The 17,202-nt window shown below is 58.2% G+C and overlaps 1 protein-coding gene and 1 long non-coding RNA gene across 2 annotated transcripts in view; both read left to right on the top strand.

Annotated features, from left to right (window-relative positions):
• Positions 1-16,871, top strand: part of IPO4 (importin 4) — a gene marked incomplete at its 5' end in the record, with an annotated part of 44,040 nt that extends 27,169 nt beyond the window's left edge. The window contains 14 exons of the mRNA XM_051776020.1: positions 1,383-1,499; positions 2,660-2,786; positions 4,472-4,577; positions 5,647-5,750; positions 5,845-5,922; positions 7,191-7,248; positions 7,458-7,533; positions 8,273-8,454; positions 9,036-9,086; positions 10,147-10,499; positions 12,257-12,380; positions 13,562-13,657; positions 14,913-14,970; positions 16,705-16,871. Of these exons, the coding sequence (XP_051631980.1) occupies positions 1,383-1,499; positions 2,660-2,786; positions 4,472-4,577; positions 5,647-5,750; positions 5,845-5,922; positions 7,191-7,248; positions 7,458-7,533; positions 8,273-8,454; positions 9,036-9,086; positions 10,147-10,499; positions 12,257-12,380; positions 13,562-13,657; positions 14,913-14,970; positions 16,705-16,847 (1,673 nt within the window). The remainder of the gene's footprint in view (positions 1-1,382; positions 1,500-2,659; positions 2,787-4,471; positions 4,578-5,646; positions 5,751-5,844; positions 5,923-7,190; positions 7,249-7,457; positions 7,534-8,272; positions 8,455-9,035; positions 9,087-10,146; positions 10,500-12,256; positions 12,381-13,561; positions 13,658-14,912; positions 14,971-16,704) is intronic.
• LOC127465513 (uncharacterized) lies at positions 4,907-5,606 on the top strand. The gene is made up of 4 exons (XR_007902236.1): positions 4,907-4,926; positions 5,169-5,200; positions 5,305-5,442; positions 5,558-5,606. It is a non-coding gene; the product is annotated as an uncharacterized LOC127465513 (long non-coding RNA).
• Positions 16,872-17,202: the final 331 nt, after the last annotated feature.

The following is a 17,202-nucleotide window of genomic DNA, read 5'->3' as shown; positions in this document are numbered from 1 at the left end:
CCCAAAACCCCCCAAATCCTCCCAAAACCCCCCAAAATGGACCCATAATCCTCCTAAAATCCCCTAAATCCTCCCAAACCCCTCCCTAAACCCCCCAAAAAGGACCCAAAATCCTCCTAAAACCCCCAAAATCCTTCTAAAACTCCCCCAAATCCTCTTAAAACGCCCAAAATCCTCCCCAAAATCCTCCCAAAAGCCCCCAAAATCCTCCCAAAACCCGCCAAAATGGACCCAAAATCCTCCTAAAACCCCCCAAATCATCTCAAAATTCTCCTAAAACTCCCAAAATCCACCCAAACCGCTTCCAAAATGGACCCAAAATCCCCCCAAAATCCTCCCAAAATCTTCGTAAAATTCCCAAAATCCACCCAAAACCCCCCAAAATGGACCCAAAATCCCCCCAAAATCCTTCCAAAACCCCCCAACCTCCCCAAAATCCTCCCAAAATCCTCCTAAAACTCCCCAAAATCCTTCTAAACCCCCCCAAATCACCTCAAAATTCTCCTAAAACTCCCCAAAATCCTCCCAAAACCCTCCAAAATGGACCCAAAATCCTCCCAAAAACCCCCAAAATCCTCCTAAAACCCCCAAAATCCTCTCAAAATCCTCCCAAAACCCCCCCAAATCCACCCCAAATCCCCCCAAAACCCTGCAAAATGGACCCAAAATCCTCCTGAAACCCCCCAAATCATCTCAAAATTCTCCTACAACCCCCCAAACCCCCCCAAAATCCCCAAAATCCTCCCAAAACTCTCCCAAAACTCCCCAAAATCCTCCCAAAACCCCCCAAAATGGACCCAAAATCCTCCTAAAACCCCCAAAATCCCCCTAAAACCCCCGAAATTCCCCCCAAATCCTCCCAAAATCTTCCTAGAATTCCCAAAATCCTCCTAAACCCCCCAAAATCCTCCCAAAATCTTCCTAAAACCCCCCAAATCCACCCAAACCCCCCAAAATGGATCCAAAATCCCCCCAAAATCCTTCCAAAACCCCCCAAAATCCCCCAAAATCCTCCCAAAACTCCCCAAAATCCTCCTAATCCCCCCCAAAATCCTCCCCAAATCCACCCCAAACCCCCCCAAATCCTCCCAAAACCCTCCAAAATGGACCCAAAATTCCCCCCAAACCCCTCAAAATCCTCCTAAAACCCTCAAAATCCTCCCAAAATCCTCCCAAAACCCCCCCAAATGGACCCAAAATCCCCCTAAAACCCCCAAATCCACCCAAAACCCACCAAAATGGACCCAAAATTCCCCCAAAATCCTCCCAAAATCCTCCCAAAACCCCCCAAAATCCTCCCAAAACCCCCCAAATCCCCCCAAATCCCCCCAAATCCCCCCGAGCGGCCCCAAACCCGCCGGAATTCCCCCCAAACTCCGCAGCCTCGTCCCTGGGGGAGCAGCTGAGCCCCCACCGGGGGCAGATTTTGGGGGCTTTGACCCCCCTGGTGGGACCCCCCCGGACCCCCGAGGAGAGAGCGCGGAGCCTGCAGGCACTGGGTGAGACTGGGGGGCACTGGGAGGGACTGGGAGGGACTGGGGGGGACTGGGGGGGACTGGGAGGGACTGGGAGGGGATTGGGGGGGATTGGGAGGGACTGGGAGGGACTGGGAGGGACTGGGAGGGACTGGGAGGGGATTGGGAGGGGATTGGGAGGGGATTGGGAGGGACTGGGAGGGGATTGGGAGGGACTGGGGGGGACTGGGAGGGGATTGGGGGGGACTGGGAGGGACTGGGGGGGACTGGGAGGGACTGGGAGGGGATTGGGAGGGATTGGGAGGGGATTGGGAGGGACTGGGAGGGGATTGGGAGGGACTGGTTTATACTGGGAGGGACTGGGAGGGACTGGGAGGGGATTGGGAGGGGATTGGGAGGGACTGGGAGGGACTGGGAGGGACTGGGGGGATACTGGGTCATACTGGGAGGGTACTGGGAGGGACTGGGAGGGACTGGGAGGGACTGGAAGGTGACTGGTTTGAACTGGGAGGGCGTGGGGGGTCACTGGGCCATACTGGGAGGTCACTGGGATGTTACTGGTCCACACTGGGGGTTCTGGGGCCATACTGGGATACACTGGGAGGTCACTGGGCTGAACTGGGAGTTACTGGGAGGGCACTGGGAAGCACTGGGGGGTCACTGGACTATACTGGGAGGCACTGGGGGGTTACTGGGAGGGACTGGGGGGTCACTGGGCTGAACTGGGAGTTACTGGGAGGGCACTGGTCCATACTGGGAAGCACTGGGAGGACACTGGGAGGCACTGGGGGGTTACTGGGATGAACTGGGAGCGACTGGGAGGGCACTGGGAGGACACTGGGCCATACTGGGAGGCACTGGGGGGGGTTACTGAACCTTCCCAGTCTCTCCCAGTCCCTCCCAGTATAAACCAGTGACCCCCCAATCCCCTCCCAGTCCCTCCCAGTGCCTCCCAGTAACTCCCAGTCCCTCCCAGTCCCTCCCAGTCCCCTCCCAGTCCCTCCCAATCCCCTCCCAGTCCCTCCCAGTCCCCCCCAGTCCCTCCCAGTCCCCTCCCAGTCCCTCCCAGTCCCTCCCAGTCCCCTCCCAGTCCCTCCCAGTCCCCTCCCAATCCCCTCCCAGTCCCTCCCAGTCCCCTCCCAGTCCCTCCCAGTCCCTCCCAGTAACTCCCAGTCCCCCCCCAGGGGTGCTGGGGGCGCTGGGCGTGGCCGTGGTGGGGGAGGGGCTGCGGGAATTCCTGGAATTGTCGCTGGAATTGGCGCGGGAGGAGCAGGAGGGGGAGGGGCCGGACACCGAGGGACGGCGAGTGGCGTGAGTGGGACCCCTAAATCGCCCCAAATCACCCCAAAATCAGCCAAAATGACCCCAAAATCAGCCCAAAATCACCCGAAATGACCCCAAAATCACCTGAAATGGCCCCAAATCAGCCCAAAATCACCCCAAAATGACCCAAAAATGACCCAAAATCACCCGAAATGACCCAAAATCACCCCAAAACTGCCCAAAATGGCCCCAAAATCACCCGAAATGACCCAAAATCACCCAAAATCACCCAAAATTACCCAAAATCACCCAAAATCACCCAAAATGACCCAAAAATGACCCAAAATCACCCGAAATGACCCAAAATCACCCCAAAACTGCCCAAAATGGCCCCAAAATCACCCGAAATGACCCAAAATCACCCAAAATCACCCAAAATTACCCAAAATCACCCAAAATCACCCAAAATGACCCAAAAATGACCCAAAATCACCCGAAATGACCCAAAAATGACCCAAAATCACCCGAAATGACCCGAAATCACCCAAAATCACCCAAAATGACCCAAAAATGACCCAAAATCACCCGAAATGACCCAAAATCACCCCAAAACTGCCCAAAATGACCCCAAAATCACCTGAAATGGCCCCAAATCACCCCAAAATTACCCAAAATCACCCCAAAATCACCCCGAAATCTCCTGAAATGGCCCAAAATCACCTGAAATCAGCCCAAAATCAGCCCAAATGAGCCCAAAATGGCCCCAAATCAGCCCAAAATCACCCGAAATCACCCCAAAATCACCCGAAATGACCCAAAATCACCTGAAAATGACCCAAAATCACCCGAAATCAGCCCAAAATCACCCAAAAATTGCCCAAAATAGACCGAAGCGACCCAAAATCGCCCCAAAATGCCCCAAAAATCACCCCAAAACATCCAAAATCGACCCCAAACCACCCCAAATCCCCCCAAACCCACCCAAAAATCAGCTCAAAATCGCCCAAAATGACCCAAAATCACCCGAAATCACCCCAAAATGAGCCCAAAATGACCCAAAATCACCCGAAATCACCCCAAAATCACCCGAAATGAGCCCAAAATGACCCAAAATCACCCGAAATCACCCCAAAATCACCCCAAAATGAGCCCAAAATGACCCAAAATCACCCAAATCCCCCCGAAATGACCTAAAATTGCCCCAAATCCCCCCCACGACCCCCTGGGACCCCCCAAAAACCCCTCCCAGTCCCTCCCAGTATAGACCAGTAACCCCCAAACCCCTCCCAGTATAAACCAGTAACCCCCAATCCCCTCCCAATCCCCTCCCAGTCCCTCCCAGTCCCTCCCAGTCCCTCCCAGTCCCCTCCCAGTCCCTCCCAGTCCCTCCCAATCCCCTCCCAGTCCCTCCCAGTCCCTCCCAGTCCCCTCCCAATCCCCTCCCAGTCCCTCCCAGTCCCTCCCAATCCCCTCCCAGTCCCTCCCAGTCCCCTCCCAGTCCCTCCCAGTCCCTCCCAGTCCCCCCCAGTCCCTCCCAGTCCCTCCCAATCCCCTCCCAGTCCCTCCCAGTCCCTCCCAGTCCCCTCCCAATCCCCTCCCAGTCCCTCCCAGTCCCTCCCAATCCCCTCCCAGTCCCTCCCAGTCCCCTCCCAGTCCCTCCCAGTCCCTCCCAGTCCCTCCCAATCCCCTCCCAGTCCCTCCCAGTCCCCCCAGTGACTCCCAGTCCCTCCCAGTTTCCAGCTGGCGGGGGCGGTCTCTGAACTGGAGGGGGCGGGGCCGGAGCTGCTGCCGCGGGTGCTGCCCCTCCTGCAGGGGGCGCTGCAACCCCCCCGGGCACTGGTGGGTACTGGGATATACTGGGAGGGACTGGGAGGGACTGGGAGGGGACTGGGAGGGGGTTGGGAGGGGACTGGGAGGGACTGGGAGGGGATTGGGAGGGACTGGGGGGTCACTGGTCCATACTGGGAGGCACTGGGAGGTCCACAGGGAGTCACTGGTCCATACTGGTCCATACTGGGAGGCACTGGGGAGGCACTGGTCCATACTGGGAGGTCACTGGGGAGGCATTGGTCCATACTGGTCCATACTGGGGGGTCACTGGGGGGTCACTGGTCCATACTGGGAGGACACTGGTCCATACTGGGAGGCACTGGGGGGTCACTGGGAGGCACTGGGGGGTCACTGGGAGGTCACTGGTCCATACTGGGAGGACACTGGTCCATACTGGGAGGCACTGGGGGGTCACTGGGAGGCACTGGGGGGTCACTGGGGGGTCACTGGTCCATACTGGGAGGACACTGGTCCATACTGGGAGGCACTGGGGGGTCACTGGGGGGTCACTGGTCCATACTGGGAGGACACTGGTCCATACTGGGAGGCACTGGGGGGTCACTGGGGGGTCACTGGGAGGCACTGGGGGGTCTCTGGGAGGTCACTGGTCCATACTGGGGGGTCACTGGGAGGTCACTGGTCCATACTGGGGGGTCACTGGTCCATACTGGGAGGTCACTGGTCCATACTGGGAGGCACTGGGAGGTCACTGGTCCATACTGGTCCATACTGGGAGGTCACTGGTCCATACTGGGGGGTCACTGGGAGGTCACTGGTCCATACTGGTCCATACTGGGAGGTCACTGGGAGGACACTGGTCCATACTGGGGGGTCACTGGGAGGTCACTGGTCCATACTGGGAGGTCCCTGGGGGGTCCCTGGTCCATACTGGGGGGTCACTGGTCCATACTGGGGGGTCACTGGTCCATACTGGGAGGCACTGGGGGGTCACTGGTCCATACTGGGAGGCACTGGGGGGTCACTGGGAGGTCACTGGTCCATACTGGTCCATACTGGGGGGTCACTGGTCCATACTGGGAGGCCCCCCGGCCCTGACCCCGCCCCCGGCCCCGCCCAGCTGCCCCCAGAGGCTCCTGATTGGCTGCTCCGCCTGGACGATGGCGACGAGGGGGCGGAGCCAATGGACGATGACGTCACCGAGGAGGAGGCGGAGCTCGTCGAGTAAAAGGGGGCGTGGCTCGGGAGGGAGTGGGCGGGGCCTGCGCGGAGGCCACGCCTCTTTTTTCCCCCCTTCTCATGGCCACGCCCCCCGCAGGGTGGAAGTGGGCGGGGCCTACGTGGAACTGGTGGAGGCGGCACTGGGAGCACTGGGGGAACTGGGAGAGAACTGCCGGTAACTGGGAGGGACTGGGGGGGACTGGGAGGGGATTGGGGGGCACTGGTTTGTACTGGGAGGGGATTGGGGGGGACTGGGAGGGATTGGGAGGGGATTGGGGGTCACTGGTTTATACTGGGAGGGACTGGGAGGGAGTTGGGGGTCACTGGTTTATACTGGGAGGGACTGGGAGGGAGTTTGGGGGTCACTGGTTTATACTGGGAGGGACTGGGAGGGAGTTTGGGGGTCACTGGTTTATACTGGGAGGGACTGGGAGGGGTTTGGAGGGTCACTGGTTTATACTGGGAGGGCACTGGGAAGGGACTGGGAGGGACTGGGAGGGGATTTGGGGGTCACTGGTTTGTACTGGGAGGGTCTGGGAAGGAGTTTGGGGGGTCACTGGTTTATACTGGGAGGGACTGGGAGGGGGTTGGGGGTCACTGGTTTATACTGGGAGGGACTGGGAGGGACTGGGAGGGGGTTGGGGGTCACTGGTTTATACTGGGAGGGACTGGGAGGGAGTTGGGGGTCACTGGTTTATACTGGGAGGGACTGGGAGGGGGTTGGAGGGTCACTGGTTTATACTGGGAGGGACTGGGAGGGGGTTGGAGGGTCACTGGTTTATACTGGGAGGGACTGGGAAGGGACTGGGAGGGACTGGGAGGGGATTTGGGGGTCACTGGTTTGTACTGGGAGGGTCTGGGAGGGACTGGGAGGGGGTTGGGGGTCACTGGTTTATACTGGGAGGGACTGGGAGGGAGTTGGGGGTCACTGGTTTATACTGGGAGGGACTGGGAGGGAGTTTGGGGGTCACTGGTTTATACTGGGAGGGACTGGGAGGGGGTTGGAGGGTCACTGGTTTATATTGGGAGGGACTGGGAAGGAGTTTGGGGGTCACTGGTTTATACTGGGAGGGACTGGGAGGGAGTTTGGGGGTCACTGGTTTATACTGGGAGGGACTGGGAGGGAGTTTGGGGGTCACTGGTTTATACTGGGAGGGACTGGGAGGGACTGGGAGGTCCCTGAGGGGTTACTGGGCTGAACTGGGAGGGCACTGGGAGGTTACTGGGCCATACTGGGAGGTTACTGGGCCATACTGGGATGAACTGGGAGGCACTGGTGGGGGTGGTCTAATTCCTCTTACTGGTCCATACTGGTCCATACTGGTCCATACTGGTCTATACTGGTCCATACTGGTCCATACTGGTCCATACTGGTTCATACTGGTTTATACTGGTCCATACTGGTCCATACTGGTTCATACTGGTCCATACTGGTGCCCCCAGTTCCGCCTTCGAGCCGTACCTGGAGCCCACCCTGGCGGCCATCTTGGAGCTGACCCAGGTGACCTTTGACCCCTCCCAGTCCCTCCCAGTATAAACCAGTGACCCCCAAATCCCCTCCCAGTCCCTCCCAGTCCCCTCCCAGTCCCCTCCCAGTCCTTCCCAGTCCCTCCCAGTCCCTCCCAGTTCACTCCCAGTCCCTCCCAGTTCACTCCCAGTCCCTCCCAGTTCACTCCCAGTCCCTCCCAGTTCACTCCCAGTCTCTCCCAGTTCCCCCAGTATCGAGTCCGAGCCGCCGCCTACGAGGCCCTGGGGGGGCTGTGCCGGGGGATGGACCCCCAGACTGGTGAGACTGGGCTATACTGGGAGGGACTGGGAGGGGATTGGGAGGGACTGGGAGGGAACTGGGAGGGACTGGGAGGGGATTGGGGGGGACTGGGAGGGACTGGGAGGGACTGGGAGGTCACTGGTTTGAACTGGGATGAACTGGGAGGTCATTGTGAGGGACTGGGAGGTCACTGGGAGTAAACTGGGAGGGACTGGGAGGGCACTGGGAGGGACTGGGAGGGCACTGGGATGAACTGGAGTGAACTGGGAGGGCACTGGGATGAACTGGGAGGGACTGGGATGAACTGGGAGGGACTGGGATGAACTGGGAGGGACTGGGAGGTCACTGGGATGAACTGGTGTGAACTGGGAGGGCACTGGGAGGCCACTGGTCCGAACTGGTCCAAACTGGTTTGAACTGGTTTGAACTGGGAGGTCACTGGGATGAACTGGGAGGGCACTGGTCCAAACTGGTCCGAACTGGTTTGAACTGGTTTGAACTGGTGTGAACTGGGAGGTCACTGGTCCGAACTGGTTTGAACTGGTCCGAACTGGTTTGAACTGGTTTGAACTGGTCCGAACTGGTTTGAACTGGTCCGAACTGGTTTGATCTGGTTTGAACTGGTTTGAACTGGTTTGAACTGGTCCGAACTGGTTTGAACTGGTTTGAACTGGTCCGAACTGGTCCGAACTGGTCTGAACTGGTTTGAACTGGTCCGAACTGGTTTGAACTGGTTTGAACTGGTGCCCCCCCCAAGTGCCCCTGCCCGTCCAGCAGGGGGCGCTGCAGGCCCTGGTGGGCGGGGTCAGGTCGGACCCGGACGTGGGCGGGGCCAGGGGGGCCCTGGAGGGGATTGGTCGGATCCTGGAGCCCCCCGGCCCCGCCCACCACTGGCTGGAGCCGATTGGACGAGCCCTGTGTGACGTCATCAAGGGGGAGGTGCGAGGGGGCGGGGCCTAAAGGGGGGGTGGGAGGGGCTTAAAGGGCAGTGGGAGGGGCTTGAGAGAGTGGGAGGGGCTAAAGGGGAGTGGGAGGGGCTTGAGAGTGGGAGGAAAGTGGGAGGGGCTTGTGAGAGTGGGAGGGGCTAAAGGGGAGTGGGAGGGGCTTGAGAGAGTGGGAGGGGCTAAAGGGGAGTAGGAGGGGCTAAAGGGGAGTGGGCGGGGCTTGTGAGTGTGGGAGGGGCTAAAGGGGAGTGGGAGGAAAGTGGGAGGGGCTAAAGGGGAGTAGGAGGGGTTAAAGGAAGTGGGAGGGGCTTAAAGGAAGTGGGAGGGGCTTAAAGGAAGTGGGGGGCTTGAGAGAGTGGGAGGGGCTACAGGGGAGTGGGAGGGGCTTAAGGAGAGTGGGAGTGGTTTAAATGAGTGGGAGGGGCTAAGGGAGAGTGGGAGGGGTTACAGGGGGTGGGAGGGGCAAAACCAGAATGGGAGGGGCTTGCGAGAGTGGGAGGGGCTAAAGGGATTTAATCACGGTGGGAGGGGCTAAGGGAGAGTGGGCGTGACCTGACGAAGCCCCTCCCCCCCCAGATCACGTGTTTCAAGGCCCCCGAGGACGACGAGGAAGAGGAGGAGGAGGAGGTGGGGGCGGGGCTAAAGCCTCTCCTTCCCCTTTTAGCCCCTCCCACTCATCTCAAGCTCCTCCCACCTCTCTTTAGCCCCTCCCACTTTTTTACAGCCCATCCCACTGCCTTTTGCCCCTCCTACTCTTTTAGGCCCCTCCCACTCCCCCCAAGCCCCTCCCCTCCCACTCCCTTTAACTCCTCCCACCCCTTTTAGCTCCTCCTACTCTTTTAAGCCCCTCCCACTCCCCTGAAGCCCCTCCCACTCCCTTTAGCACCTCCTACTTCCTTTTAGCCCCTCCCACTCTTCTCAAGCTCCTCCCACCTCCCTTTAGCTCCTCCCGCTCATCTCAAGCTCCTCCCACCTTCCTTTAGCTCCTCCTACTCTTTTAAGCCCCTCCCTCTCCCCCAAAGCCCCTCCCCTCCCACTCCCTTTAGCCCCTCCTATTCGTCTCAAGCCCCTCCCACTCCCCTTTTGCCCCTCCCACTTCCATTAAGCCCCACCCACTCTTTTAAGCCCCTCCCACTCATCTTAAACCCCTCCCAGTCATCTCAAGCCCCTCCCACTCCCCTAAAGCCCCTCCCACTCTTTTAAGCCCCTCCCACTCTTCTCAAGCTCCTCCCACTCTTAGCAAACCTTTCTCACCCCCCTTAGCCCCTCCCACTCTTTTAAGCCCCTCCCATCTCCCTTTAGCCCCTCCCACTTGCATTAAGCCCCTCCCACTCCCTCCCAGCCCCTCTCACTCTTTTAAGCCCCTCCCACTCCCTTTAGCCCCTCCCACCCCCCTTTAGCCCCTCCCACTCATCTCAAACTCCTCCCACCTTCCTTTAGCTCCTCCTACTCTTTTAAGCCCCTCCCACTCCCCTAAAGCCCCTCCCACACCCTTTAGCCCCTCCCACACCCTTTAGCCCCTCCCACTCTATTTCAGCCCCTCCCACTCCCTTTAGCCCCTCCCACTCCCTTTAGCCCCTCCCTCTCCCTTTAGCCCCTCCCACTCCCTTTAGCCCCTCCCACCCCATTAAGCCCCTCCCACTCCCCTTTAGCCCCTCCTAACCCAAGCCCCGCCCCCCCCCCGCAGACCTCGGCGCGGGCGGAGCTCCGCGAGGCCGCCGGCGATTGGCTGGAGCCGGTGGGCGTGGCCCTGGGGGGCGTGGCCTTCGCCCCCCTCTTCCGCTCCCTGGTCCCCGCCCTCTCGGCCGCCCTGGGGGCGGGGCGGGGCGGGGCCGGCGGCGAGGGGGCGGGGCTGCGCTCCTGGGCGGCGGCCCTGCTGGCCCAGGGGGGCGGGGCCGCGGGGGTGGGCGTGGCCCCGGAGCTGCCCCGCCTGGGCGCCGCCCTGCGATTGGCCGCCGCCGACGCCGAGCCCGAGGTGCGGGCCAACGCCTTCTACGCCATTGGCCGGCTCGCTGAGGCCGCCGGCCACGCCCTCGACCTGTATCCTTTAGGCCACGCCCACCGGCCCCTTTAGGCCGCGCCCAGCGGCGCTTCAGCCACGCCCACCGAACTCAAACCACGCCCACTGCCCTTCAAACCATGCCTGTTGGCCTTAAACCACACCCCTTGACTATAAGCCACGCCCACAGACTTTAGGCCACGCCCACCAACCTTAAACCACGCCCACTGTACTTTAACCACACCCCTTGATTGTAAACCACACCCAAAGTCTTTAGGCCACGCCCACTGTGTTTTAACCACGCCCCTTGACTGTAAGCCACGCCCACAGTCTTTAGGCCACACCCACCGACCTTAAACCACGCCCACTGTGTTTTAACCACGCCTCTTCATTGTAAACCACGCCCACAGACTCTAGGCCACGCCCACCACCTTTAGACCATGACCACACCCCTTGAGCCACACCCACTGTGTTTAGGCCACGCCCACTGCCCTTAAACCACGCCTGTTGGCCTTAAACCACACCCCTTGATTGTAAGCCACGCCCACAGACTTTAGGCCACGCCCACCAACCTTAAACCCTGCCCACTGTACTTTAACCACGCCCCTTGATTGTAAACCACACCCGAAGTCTTTAGGCCACGCCCACTGTGTTTTAACCACGGCCCTTGACTGTAAGCCACGCCCACAGACTTTGGGCCACGCCCACCACCTTTAGACCATGACCACACCCCTTGAGCCACACCCACTGTGTTTAGGCCACGCCCACTGCCCTTAAACCACGCCTGTTGGCCTGAAACCACGGCCCTTGACTGTAAGCCACGCCCAGAGACTTTAGGCCACGCCCACCACCCTGAAACCACGCCCTCTGTGTTTTAACCACGCCCCTTGATTGTAAGCCACGCCCACAGTCTCTAGGCCTCGTCCACCGACCTTAAACCACGCCCACTGTGTTTTAACCACGCCCCCGATTGTAAGCCATGCCCACAGACTTTAGGACACGCCCACCACCCTGAAACCACGCCCACTGCGTTTTAACCACGCCCCTTGATTGTAAACCACGCCCACAGACTCTAGGCCACACCCACCACCTTTAAACCACGCCCTGTGTCTTTAGACCATGACCACACCCCTTAAGCCACACCCACTGTGTTTAGGCCACGCCCACTTCCCTTTAACCACGCCCCCAATGTTTCAACTACGCCCATTGCCTTTTAGCCACGCCCACTGCCTTTAAACCACGCCCATTGCCCTTTAAACCACGCCCATTGCCCTTAAGCCACGCCCACAGCCTTTGGACCCCACCCATTGCCCTTAAAGCACGCCCACAGTGTTTAGGCCACGCCCACTGCCCTTTAACCACGCCCACAGTCTTTCAGTGGCGCCCACAGCCCTTAAACCACGCCCACAGCCCTTAAACCACGCCCAATGCCTTTAAACCACACCCACAGTCCTTAAACCCCACCCATTGCCCTTAAGCCACGCCCACAGCCCTTAGGCCACACCCACTGCACTCACACCACGCCCACTTCTCTCAAACCACGCCCACTGCGCTTAAACCACGCCCACTGTCTTTAAACCACACCCACAACCTTTAGACCACGCCCACTGCCCTTAAACCACGCCCACTGTCCTTAAACCACGCCCACAGCCTTTTGACCACACCCAGTGCCCTCAAACCACGCCCACCGCCTTTAGGCCACGCCCACCCCCTTTAAACCCGCCCCGCTGCCCTTAAGCCCCGCCCACCTCCTCTCAAACCCCGCCCCTCTCTTTTTTTCCTTGACCCCGCCCCCCAGGAGGGTGTGGCCGGGGGCGGAGCTTTGCCGCCACGCCCTGAGCGGGGGGGAGGGGCCGGGCCGGTCACGTGACAACGCCTGCGGGGCCCTGGTGCGCCACCAGGGGGCGCTGCCGCCCAGCCAGGTAACTGGGTTAGACTGGTTTATACTGGGAGGGGACTGGGGAGGGGGTTGGGGGGTCCAGACTGGTTTATACTGGTCCAGACTGGTTTATACTGGTCCATACTGGGTTATACTGGTCCAGACTGGTTTATAGTGGTCCAGACTGGTTTATACTGGTCATACTGGTTTATACTGGTTATACTGGTTTATAGTGGTCCAGACTGGTTTATACTGGTCCATTCTGGGTTATACTGGTCCATACAGGTTTATACTGGTCCATACTGGGTTATACTGGTTTATACTGGTCCATACTGGTCCATACTGGTCTATACTGGTCCATACTGGTTTATACTGGTCCATACTGGGTTATACTGGTCATACTGGTCCATACTGGTTTCTACTGGCCTATAGTGGTTTATACTGGTCATACTGGTTTATACTGGGAGGGGACTGGGAAGGGATTTGGGGGGGTCCATACTGGTCCATACTGGGTTATACTGGTCTATACTGGGTTATATTTGCCCACACCAGTCTATACTGGTTTATACTGGTCTATACTGGGTTATATTTGCCCACACAAGTCTATGCTGGTTTATACTGGTCCATACTGGTTTATGTTGGCCCAGATTGGTCTATACTGGTTTATACTGGTCCGTGCTGGTTTATCTTGGCCATACTGGTCCTTACTGGTCCTTACTGGTCCATTCTTATTTATACTCATCCATACTGGTTTATACTGGTTTATACTGGTTTACACCGGTTTATATTTGCCCCCACCAGTCTATACTGGTTTACACTGGTCCATACTGGTTTATACTGGTCATATTAGTTTATATTGGCTCACACCGGTCTATACTGGTTTATACTGGTCCATACTGGTCCATACTGGTCCATACTTTTAAGTACTGGTTTATACTGGTCCATACTGGTTTATACTGGTCTATATTGGCCCACACCAGTCTATGCTGGTTTATACTGGTCCGTACTGGTTTATACTGGTCCTCAGTGGTTTCTCTTGGCCATACTGGTCCATTCTGGTTTATACTGGTCCTTACTGGTTTATACAGGTCCTTACTGGTTCTTACTGGTTTATACTGGTTTGTACTGGTTCCTACTGGTTCATACTGCTCTGTACTGGTTCGTACTGGTTCATACTGGTCTGTACTGGTTCCTACTGGTCCATACTGGTCTGTACTGGTGCAGGTGGTGCCGCTGGTGCTGCGGGCGCTGCCCCTCACCCACGACCCCGAGGAGGAGCCGCCCGTGGGCCGGTACCTGCTGGGGGTGCCCCTGGAGGAGGTGGGACCCCCCGAAACGACCCAAAACCGCCCAAATTGACCCCAAAATGACCCGAAAATGGTCGAAATACCCCAAAATACCCCAAAAATGGTCAAAATACCCCAAAATACCCCAAAAATGGTCAAAATTGACCAAAATCGACCAAAATCAGCCCAAAACTCAGCCAAAATCACCCCAAAAATGACTCAGAAATGCCCCAAATCAAAATCGCCCAAAATTGCCCCAAAATGACCCAAAATTGCCCAAATTCACCCCAAAAATGGTCAAAATACCCAAAAATACCCCAAAAAAGGGTCAAAATTGACCAAAGTCGACCAAAATCACCCAAAATGACTCAGAAATGCCCCAAATCAAAATCGCCCAAAATTGCCCCAAAACGACCCAAAATCGCCCAAATTCACCCCAAAAATGGTCAAAATACCCAAAAATACCCCAAAAATGGTCAAAATTGACCAAAATCGACCAAAATCGCCCCAAAATGACTCAAAATGACTCAGAAATGCCACAGCTCAAAATCCCCCAGAATCGCCCCAAAATCCCCCAAAATCGACCAAAATGTCCCAAATTCACCCCAAAATACCCCGAAAATGGTCAAAATACCCCAAAATGCCCCAAATTTGACCAAAATCGCCCAAATTCACCCCAAAATCCCCTGAAAATGGTCAAAATACCCCCAAATACTCCAAAATCGTTCAAAATTGACCAAAATCGACCAAAATCAGCCCCAAATGACTCAGAAATGCCCCAAATCAAAATCGCCCAAAATCGTCCGAATTCACCCCAAAATACTCCAAAATTGGCCAAAATGTCCCCAAAATCGACCAAAATCACCCCCAAATTTACCAAAATCAGCCCAAATCAACCCAAAATCCGGGACCTGCTGGGGGTGCCCCTGGAGCAGGTGGGACCCCCCAAAATCCCCCAAAATCGCCCGAATTCACCCCAAAATCCCCCGAAACTGGTCAAAATACCCCAAAATGCCCCCAAATTGACCAAAATCGACCTAAAATGACCCAAAACCCCCAAGATCAAGCCCAGATCCCCCCGAAATCCCCCCGAAATGACCCAAAAAATCCCCCCAAAATACCCCAAACCCCCCCAAAATCCCCCCGAATTCCCCCTGAAATGACCCAAAACCACCCCAAAATCACCCGAATTTACTCACATTGACCCCAAAAATCCCCCAAAATGACCCAAAATCCCCCAAATCCCCCCAAAAGGCCCCAAAATCCCCCCTTTTTTGCCCCCCCCGCAGCTCCTCCCCCACACGGCCGAGCTGGTGAGAGCCTGCGGGGAGAGCCTGGGGGTAACTGGTGTGTACTGGGAGGGACTGGGGGGGACTGGGAGGGGATTGGGAGGGACTGGGAGGGGACTGGGAGGGACTGGGAGGGACTGGGAGGGGACTGGGAGGGGATTGGGAGGGACTGGGAGGGACTGGGAGGGACTGGGAGGGGATTGGGAGGGACTGGGAGGGGATTGGGAGGGACTGGGAGGGACTGGGAGGGGATTGGGAGGGACTGGGAGGGGACTGGGAGGGACTGGGAGGGACTGGGAGGGACTGGGAGGGGATTGGGGGGGACTGGGAGGGACTGGGAGGGACTGGGAGGGACTGGGAGGGACTGGTGTGTACTGGGAGGGACTGGGAGGGACTGGGAGGGGATTGGGGGGGACTGGGAGGGGATTGGGGGGGACTGGGAGGGACTGGGAGGGACTGGGAACACTGGGCGGGGTCACTGGTTTATACTGGGAGGGAATTGGGGGGGATTGGGAGGGACCAGGAGGGGATTGGGGGTCACTGGTTTATACTGGGAGGGGACTGGGAGGTCCCTGAGGGGTTACTGGGCTGAACTGGGAGTCACTGGGAGGTTAGTGGGCCATACTGGGATGAACTGGGAGGGCACTGGGAGGGACTGGGAGGGGATCTGGGGGTCACTGGTTTATACTGGGAGGGACTGGGAGGGGATTGGGAGCACTGGGAGGGGTCACTGGTTTGTACTGGGAGGGGATTGGGAGAGACTGGGATGGAACTGGGAGGGACTGGGGGCTCCCTGAAGGGTTACTGGGCCATACTGGTCCATACTGGGAGGTCACTGGTCCATACTGGGAGGTCACTGGGGGGTCACTGGTCCATACTGGGGGGTCACTGGGAGGTTACTGGTCCATACTGGGAGGTCACTGGGATGTCCCCAGGGGGTCACTGGTCCATACTGGGGAGTCACTGGGAGGTCACTGGTCCATACTGGGAGGTCACTGGTCCATACTGGGGGGTCACTGGTCCATACTGGGAGGTCACTGGGGGGTCACTGGTCTGTACTGGTCCATACTGGGAGGTCCCCGGGAGGTCACTGGTCCATACTGGGGGGTCACTGGGAGGTTACTGGTCCATACTGGGGGATCACTGGTCCATACTGGGGGGTCACTGGTCCATACTGGGGGGTCACTGGGGGCTCACTGGTCCATACTGGTCCATACTGGGAGGTCACTGGTCCATACTGGGGGGTCACTGGTCCATACTGGGGGGTCACTGGGGGCTCACTGGTCCATACTGGGAGGTCACTGGTCCATACTGGGGGGTCACTGGTCCATACTGGGGGGTCACTGGTCCATACTGGGAGGTCACTGGGGGGTCACTGGTCCATACTGGTCCATACTGGGAGGTCCCCAGGGGGTCACTGGTCCATACTGGTCCATACTGGGGGGTCACTGCGGGGTCACTGGTCCATACTGGGAGGTCCCCGGGGGGTCACTGGTCCATACTGAGAGGTCACTGGGGGGTCCCTGGTCCATACTGGGAGGTCCTCGGGGGGTCACTGGGAGGTCATTGGTCCATACTGGGAGGTCACTGGGGGGTCACTGGTCCATACTGGGGGGTCACTGGGGGGTCCCTGGTCCATACTGGGAGGTCACTGGGGGGTCACTGGTTCATACTGGGAGGTCCCCGGGGGGTCACTGGTCCGTACTGGTCCGTACTGGTCCATACTGGTCCATACTGGTGTGTCCTGGGGGGTTGTGGGCGTGGTCTCTGAGGCCCCGCCCCCTCCCCGCAGCCCTCAGCCAATCGCTGCTGCCGCTGCTGCGGGCGGTGGGCGGGGCCAATCCCGCCGGCTTCCGGGAGGGCGTGGCCAGGCTCGGCCCCGCCCAGGCCGCCCGATTGGAGGAGGCGCTGCGGGCCACGCCCCCCGGGGAGTGACGTCATCGGCGGCCAATAAAAACGCGGGAGCGACAAAGTGGGCGTGGCTTTGATTGGAAAAGGGGGCGGGGCTTGGGTGGGATGAGGTTGTGAGGAAGGGGCGGGGCTTGAGAGAAAGGGGGCGTGGTCAGGGGAAGGGGGTGGGGCTTGAGGGCCCAAATGGCCCCAAAATGATCCAAAATGGCCCCAAAATGACCCAAAATGGGCCCAAAATGACCCAAAATCATCCCAAATGGTCCCAAATTAACCCAAATTATCCCAAAATGGCCCCAAAATTATTCAAAATGATCCCAAGTGGCCCCAAAATGACCCAAAATGATCCCAAAATTACTCCAAAGGGCCCCAAAATGACCCA

The sequence above is a fragment of the Manacus candei genome, unplaced genomic scaffold (assembly GCF_025592945.1).
Source record: "Manacus candei isolate 608988 ecotype Guabito, Panama unplaced genomic scaffold, ASM2559294v1 h1tg000419l, whole genome shotgun sequence".
NCBI lineage: Eukaryota > Metazoa > Chordata > Aves > Passeriformes > Pipridae > Manacus > Manacus candei.
The sequence above is the reverse complement of the archived record's forward strand: the minus strand, read 5'-3'. Positions and strand labels throughout refer to the sequence as shown.